The 8,468-nt window shown below is 40.1% G+C and overlaps 1 protein-coding gene across 3 annotated transcripts in view; it reads right to left on the bottom strand.

Annotated features, from left to right (window-relative positions):
- The window catches only part of vapb (VAMP (vesicle-associated membrane protein)-associated protein B and C), a 30,022-nt gene extending 22,612 nt beyond the window's left edge, over positions 1-7,410 (bottom strand). For 2 of the 3 annotated variants that reach the window (XR_007898076.1, XM_051706506.1), the window contains exon 1: positions 7,120-7,407. Coding sequence is in view for 2 of the 3 variants with exons in the window: in XM_051706506.1 (XP_051562466.1) it covers positions 7,120-7,177 (58 nt within the window). In the remaining variant the exon portion in view is untranslated. Of the gene's footprint in view, positions 1-7,119 lie in introns of all 3 variants that reach the window. The other variant, XM_051706507.1, reaches the window with a different exon arrangement.
- Positions 7,411-8,468: the final 1,058 nt, after the last annotated feature.

Consider the following 8,468-nt stretch of genomic DNA (forward strand, 5'->3'; position numbering starts at 1 on the left):
GACAAAATATTGACAAATGTTCCTCCTGTTCTATCTGGTCATATTTGCCTTAAGATATTCTAAAGGTGACTTAAATCAGTAGTTCTCAACCCTGTTCCTGGAGGCCCCCCAACACTGCACATTTTGTATATCTCCCTTTTCTGACATAGTAGTACGTACTGTTCCAGCGAGTGGCTACATCTTGCTGCAGTCGTTTGGATGGCATTCCAAACTGTATTTGCAAAGCTTGTAATCGGGAATAAGCAAGCGGAGAATGCTTAAAGTGACCCACGATTTTTCTCACCGATGCTGTTATTTCTAATATGCTGCGCTGACTCAGCACTCCCTCATTCTCAGCCAACTGCAGCGTATGTGCCATGCACGGTATGCTATTGAGTCCACTGTCCTCCATAGCCTTTGCCATGTTCCATGCATTATCCCTGACAATCAGATGCACTTTAGATTTGTCGATGTACCAAGTGTCAAGCATGGTAGCTAAAGCATCAGATATCGCGGCTGCAGCGTGTGACCCCACAAACTCGTGTGCGTTAAGCAAAATGTTTTGCAATTTAGAATGAGCATCTATCTACTGCGCTGTTAAGCTAAGCATGCTGGTTGGACTTACGTCTGAGCTCCAAACATCTGGGGTAAAACTTAGAGCTGGGATGTCTGTGGTCATGAGCTCATGAAAGTGTTTTGCAACATGGTCAAACATTTCAGGTAGATAGGTTTCTGCAAAATAGCGTCTGCTTGGCAGCGTGTAACGCGGCTCAATATGTTGTATGAGCCTACGAAATCCAATGTCCTCCACATCAGAGAATGGCTGGTCATCTAAGGCAATGAATTCCATTATTTTCTCTGTAATGCCACGTGCTTTGGCACGATCATTTGCAAATTTCTTAGCCTTTTCAAAGACTGTGGCAACCGATGGTGTTGGTGTGCTAATTGGGGTACTTTTAAGCGTTGTTGTTGTTGTTATGCTGTACTCAGCATTTTGAATTCGATGTCGTGTTTTCAGGTGGTGTATCAAACCTGTCGTGGAAAAGTGCTTCGGCACCAGATCGCAAATTTGATATCCTTATCAGAAACTTTTAAGTATTTCCACACCGCTGACAAGATCGGCCTTTGCTGGGTAGCGCCGTGATAATGGCTAGATCGATCGAGAGTGAAATCTGAGCACTGAGGGGCAGGGTGGCATATATTTTCGGCTTTTTCTCTCTTTTGGACGAAAACCGAAAATGCAATTTTTGGCAGCCGAAATTTCGGTGCATCCCTATGACCAATTCAGGTCTTGGAGTCTCCACTAACGAGCTGATGAGTTGAATCAGGTGTGTTTTAATTTGGGAGATATCCAAAATGTGTAGTGTTGGGGGGCCTCCAGGTTTGAGAACCACAGATTTAAATTAGTTACCTTTATTACTTTTTGTGTGGTGGGGTTTTTGGCTAGTGAAAATGGTGAGAGGCTAGTGACCTTCAAGAAACAAAAAGTTAATTTCAAACCCTGATTATATGGCTTCAAGAGATCTTGAATATAAGGAACTAGTCACAAGGACTACAGGTGCTTCTATGTTTCTTTATTGTCACATTGGAGCATGACAGTAAATACCATGACACACAATAACACAAAATACCAAAGCACTGGAAAATGCTTTTTATTAATGCACTAATGACCAAGAGAGCGATTACTTCACTTCTGGGGATGTGGACTTTAATGTGTAACATAAACAATGCTTTTTCTCCAGAGTTTTTATGTTTCTGTTCGAATATTTGGCCAAGTTTGTCTGCCTTTTTTTATCTCTTCTGGCTGAAAATCGAAAACAGCATTTGATGCCATTTTCAGCTGAACATTTTGATGCATCCCTACTAGTGCTTACTCATGAAAAGCCCCCCAAAATTTTGTCCTCCTTTACTCACCCTCATGATGTTCCAAACCTGTATGACGTTCTTCCATGAAACACAAAAGGAGACAATAGACAGAACGAAAGAACAACATAAGGGTGAGTCAATTTTTGGTGAACTATCCCTTTAAGCCAATTTTAAATAAGTATTGTAAAGCTAGAGATGCTCCACAGTTAAACAGCTTATCTTCCTCAATTTTTTAATTGTTAATTTTTTTTTAAAGTTACAGTATATCACAGTATTGCTCAACAGGCAGGATTACCAGACAAGGAAAATAAGCTATTAAAAAAAAAAAGCACAATGGATCCTTGCATGATGCACACTAATTAGCTTGGAAAATCAATGCTTATGAAAAGTTTGGCTATTGATAAGCCAAGATCAAGCAAGGCATGTAAAAATAGGTGCCAGACACTTTTGTCTGACTGTGTTCCAAAAAGTTGAGGGGTTTTGAGCTGTTCCTTTCAATTTAGGATTCCTAGAGAGAATATAAACCACAAAACAGCAGTTTGGCTTAGGTGACTTATCTCTAACATAAGACAGGTTTTAGACAGGAACCACTTGCTTAAACAGTTAGACAGATGAGTATTTTGACCATAATATAAATACATCAGGGAGACCAAAAGACATGCAGTGTTATTTGGCAACAGAATATATTTCCCAGAGCCAAGAGTCTAATGTTCCCTCACAGGCTGCTGGTGTGAACAAGACTTTAGTAGTTGAACCACCCTCTATTTTAAAACACCTACTGGTCTGCTAAACAGTGAGCCAGAGACTATGTCACAATCAACAATACAATAATAATAATGACGACGACAACAACAACAACTGAAAGCTCTAGTTCTCACAGTCACAGAGGATGTCAAAATGGCCACATAATAATTATCCGTCAGCTACTTTTAAACATTAGTTTGCTTCTCAACATGAAAAAAAGCTTGTTTTCCTACAGGGCTTATTTATGATTTTACAATACAGGTGCCATTTGAGTTTCTCATATACAGTGTGCACTGAGTGTGAGAATGACTTATAATAATGATAATAAGCTAATGCAAGCTTCTGCTGTTGTAGCCCATCCGCCTCAAGGTTCAACGTTTTGTGCATTCTGAGGTGCTATTCTGCTCACAACAATTGTAGAGTGGTTATCTGAGTTACCGTTGCCTTTCTGTCAGATCGAACCAGTCTGGCCATTCTCTGCTGACCTCTCATCAACAAGGCATTTTAGGGCCGAAACGTGTAAAAACTACGATTTGCTGTTTATGTTCATCCCAATGATGGCAGCTCCGGCTTCCGGGCATGCTGAAAATGAGACTTTATCCCAAAAAGCTTGAACCCGATCATCAAAAGTGTGGGAATTCTTTAAACAGAGACCTAATAAAATGGTGCTCTGCATGCTTTGTAAAAGTGAAATGGCCTACCACAGTAGCACAAATGCTATGCACGAGCATCTCAAAAGAAAACATCCTGGGGCTCTCCGACCTCAAAACGAAGAGAAAGCAGCGCAAGTATATTTGGACAATTACAGTGAGATCTGTCGGATTGTTGGTTGGTAGCCAATGCCTGGGAGTCGTCGTTGCCTCCTTATCTGTCATGTTTCACACAAAAACACAACGAAGACTCCCTAGAGCAGTTGCTAATGGCTAGTATGGCAACGTTGCTTTCCAGTGCATTTGCAAGTTGTAAGCTGTTTGTTTATGCGCATATAGACCTATGACACTAAACTATGTAGATTTACTTTAAGGTTATGCTCTAAGTCGGTGTAAGCAACATTTTGCAAATAAATAATACTAGTGCATTTCTGATTACAACTGGCACTAGCCATTGTGTGTCTTTCTGTGTCTCAGGAAGAGGCAAAGCTGTGTGCAAGATTCTTTCCATATTTTTACTGATACATGCCTTTTAATTCTTGGCACTTTACATATAATAAATTCCCAACATAAAAAAATACATAATTTATTTGAGAACATTTTTGGATAAAACGTTGAAAGATTAATGGCAGAAGTTACGGTTATTTATTGGCAAGTTAACCAAAGGATTAATCGACTAATCAGGAAAAAATAATCAATAAATTAATCAATTGAAAAAATTTTGTTTGTTGCAGCCTTAAAGCACTTCCATCTGCAGAACTGCTGCTCACTGGATGTTTTTTGTTTTTGGCACCATTCTGAGTAAACTCTAGAGACTGTTGTGTGTGAAAATCCCAGGAGATCAACAGTTACAGAAATACTCAAACCAGCCCGTCTGGCACCAACAATCATCCATGCGATTATCTAATCAGCCAATCATGTGGCAGCAGGCAGTGCATAAAATCATGCAGATATGGGTCAAGAGCTTCAGTTAATATTCACATCAACCATCAGAATGGGGGAAAAATGTGATCTCAATGATTTGGGGCATGGCATGATTGTTGGTGGCAGATGTGATGGTTTGAGTATTTCTGTAACTGCTGATCTCCTGGGATTTTCACACACAACAGTCTCTAGAATTTACTCTGAATGGTGCCAAAAACAAAAAACATCCAGTGAGCGGTAGTTCTGTGGATGGCAACGCCTTGTTGATGAGAGAAGTCAAAAGAGAATGGCCAGACTGGTTCAAACTGACAAAGTCTATGGTAACTCAGATAACCGCTCTGTACAATTGTGGTGAGAAGACTATAATCTCAGAATGCTATTCTGAGATGCGGGTTGGTGCTGTTTTGGTGGCATGAGGGGGACCTACACAATATTAGGCAGGTGGTTTTAATGTTGTGGCTGATCAGTGTATTTATATACAGCGTGGACATTGTATTTTGGTTTCGCTATATACAACGCATAATTTAAAAATTAATTTAAACTGACTGATCTCAGTTCAGGAGACTCTGTGTTCTCAGTAAAGGGTTAAACTGACGCACAGAGACATGTGACAAAACAACATGGCACCAATCGCAGCGGAGATTGTCTTTGGGAGAAACGCCAACAAAACTACATTTGGTAAGAAACCTAATTAAGTTTTTACATTGAAACCTGTTTAAATCTAAAGAGTCTCTAGTTTCATCCGATAAGCCATTTTTAAAATTTGAACGATTTATCAAAAAACACCACTCTGCTAAACACGGTGTACACTAATGTGTACTTAAGGTGCATTTTTTTTCCTTAGAAATCCTATAGTTACTGTGCATTATCACATTGAGAATCAATGGGTTCACCCAAAAGCTGAAAAATGTCACTTTCAGAGGCTTTATATGAGCTAGTCATTCACTAAATAGGGAGCAAGGAGCATCCTATAGCTCTCTGTGCAGCTAAGTGCATTCAATGCAAACTTTCTATCAAAAGTTCAGTTTCAGGCTGCAGATGATGTTTGAACCACTCAATGTGTTTGGCAGACATGGGATAATGGTAGTCAGTACATAGATTCAGAATTTATAATGTGTAATTTTAACACATTTGGCAGTGATTGGATGATGCTGGCCAATACTGTGAATCAGAATTAATTATGCTAAGTTCTGAAGTAATGTCTGTAACATCTCAAAAGCATGAATGATCAACACTCCTGGAAATATCATAAATCATTTCATTAAAAAAAAAAAAAAAAAAATCTGACTTTCTATAGCTTGGTATTATTTAAAATGTCACGAGTTAGTCCAGCTGTCCACATATGTTGCCAACAATTTTTAGAAAAACTTTTTCTCTAGATTATTATTATTATTCATGTTTATAAGGTGCTACTAGTTTCAAATCAAAAAGGGAAATGGAAAAGGCACATGTCATTTATGCTCGTGTCTCAGGAGGATATATTTACAGTATGATCATGTTTTGAAGAAAAAGGAAACATTAAGATTTTATTTCCCTTATTAATCACTCATGCAGAGGAAAGGGTTAAGATTAAGACATTTATGGAGGAGGGAGTGTGGGCTAGGATTCTAAAAAACATCAAGTCTACATCTAGAGATGCAAGGGTGCATCTGATGCAATTTAAGATTTTACATCGAGTCTGTTGGACACCCTATAGATTGTATAGGCTTGGTCTTAAAGACACACCCACCTGCTGGTGATGCCAATCAGAAGACAGGGACATAACTCATGTTTTTTGGGGATGTGTTAAGATCCAAGAATTTTGGTTGAGGGTTCAGAGCTTTATGTGCGACGTATTGGACACTCAATTTTCATTTTGCCCCAGACTCTGTATCTTAGGTGATGGGGCGGTCATTAATATTGGGGATAGTCATTTAAAAGGTTGGGTCCTAGCCGGATTTATGATCGGCAGACAAATTATCCTCAGTGGATGGAAGTCAGATGGGGCACCCTCATTTCGGGAGTGGTGCGGGGAGATGGGCGGGTGGCAGCATTTGAGGAGGTGATTTTTAGAAGGCTGGGGAAATGGGATTTGTTTGATAGGAAGTGGGGTGAATATTTGGCTTTTTTGGAGGGTTCTCGGGGAGGGGCAGTGGAGAGGGATTTCTAGTTTAGATGTGTAGGTGCATTCTTGTTTTTTGAAAGTATACTTTTTTTAAAAATATTTTTTAAACGTTATGTTCTAATTGTAGTGCGTGTTTGTGTCGGGTGGGGGGAATGTTCGGGGGAGGAGTTTAATGTATATAATTGATCCCGTATTTTTTGTCTTATAAATGGAATCAATAAAAATTGTTAATAACAAAAGATTGAGACATTTATCTTGATAGCACACTGCAATTTAATGCCCCTGTCTTTTTTCATTTACTTTAAAAATCACAATCTATGGCACTAAAAGGCAACTGTTTCATATAATGTCCCATAGAATTGTTATAAATAGCAAATCAATGTCTATTTAGTTCGTCACTACTGCCTTTAAAGTGTCAAGGTCCATGGTAAAGGAATAGTGTTACAAGAACTAAACAAACCTTTATTCTTAGTGTCCAGGACTTCCTGGTCACTATCAAGGTACGCTGACAAGCTTCATACTAACCGAATTAGCACAGGTGACCAGCCCACCAATGTCAAGGCCTAAACCGGACTAACTCGAGCTAACGTGCTAATCAGTCTCGGGCTCTCTGTGGTAACCAGCAGCTATTTTACCCGCCATTCTCTGACGTGAAGGGCATTTGATGTCATTCTAATGAGTCTGCAAGGAGGCTAACGCGCCCCCTCCCATACTGTACTTATTATAAGGACTGAGGCCTAGCGTAAACCCCGATCTTACCACCTCCTTCCCCACCAAAACACACACCCCACGTCCGTCCTCCACTCGTGTCAGTGTTATAGCTGTACGTGGCGGTGTCAGTCTGTCACTCACCTCGGAACCTCAGTTCGAACTGAGGTTCTAGCAGCAGGACCTGCTCTGGCCTAGCCATCTCTCCTCCGGTGTGCTGCTTCAAACGCTAAATGCCGTTTATTCTGACGTCCGCTGTGACTGACGGTGACGGAGTTCACTCTGGACGTTGTCAAAGAGAAATTCTATTTCATTTGTTAGCAGAAAAACTCCACACAGCCGTGGAAGTAGCTTACAGTGTCACACGATCCACTCGCGACTGTTGTGATGCAGCAGGAAGGGACGAGAGAGAGAGAGACAGAGAGGCTATCTGTGACGTCACTGCCCCTGCAGTAAGTACTCAGTAGAGGCGACTGATGTGAGAAGTTGTATGAGGGTGGGTGGGGTGGTATTAAAGACATTTGATTTTTATAGGTCATCTGTCTTGTAGCAGGTTATGAAACGGTTATGATGGTAACTCTGCAGGGCTACATGCCATATTAACATATGTGAAGGCAACCTTTGCGTGTGCCTTAACAGGTCCTTATACTGCACGTGGTACATTATTGATAAGAAATATTATCATATGCGTTTTTTTAAAAAAAAAAATGCTAATTATGAATGTGCTAATCGTCTAGGACATGTCCAGGTTTTAGGGTCCAAATTCCACCCTAAAATCTAAATATATCAATAAAAAATATAGATAGTTTGCTTGAAGAATATTAAGCCAATTTCAGGACCATTAAAATTTTCGAGACATTCTGTTTATGACTATTAAAGGTGCAATATGTAATATATTTACTGTACTAAAGCATACAATTATCATAATATGTTATCAGAGATTTAGCAAACATGCTAAGTTGAAATACTGGCTTCTCCGAAAACAATGCTACAGCCAGTATATTCTACTTTGAAATATCAGTTCAGGGCCGGAATTTCAAAACATCATGATGGCGCCACTGATGGCCGCCTCGATGTGGAGCGCTCCTATTGTTTTGTTGTTTTTGTTTGTTTGTCCTGTGTTTAGTAATCTTTTTCCAGTCAGTTTTACCAGAGACGAACTGCTGAACATTCGACAGCTTATACCAGACAGTCTTTTCCCGGTTTTTGAATATTCAGACGTTTTGCAGGACATTTTAGTTGGAGGCGCGACTGTGTTGTTTAAACGCACTATGAGACGCAGGTGAGGGAGACGAGCAGGCACGCTGGTCAAGCTCCGTCGGCGTGGCTTTCGAACAGCACTGCCAAGCATTCATCTTGTGAATCTCCGCTCTCTTCCTAACAAAACGAGTGTGTATATCGCGCCAAAAGTGTTTGAATGCGGCGCTGCAACAGCTGGCTGATCAAATCACAGACATAGAACAACAATACTCGGACTTAGTTATTATTATTCT

This window comes from Myxocyprinus asiaticus, chromosome 9 (genome assembly GCF_019703515.2).
Source record: "Myxocyprinus asiaticus isolate MX2 ecotype Aquarium Trade chromosome 9, UBuf_Myxa_2, whole genome shotgun sequence".
NCBI lineage: Eukaryota > Metazoa > Chordata > Actinopteri > Cypriniformes > Catostomidae > Myxocyprinus > Myxocyprinus asiaticus.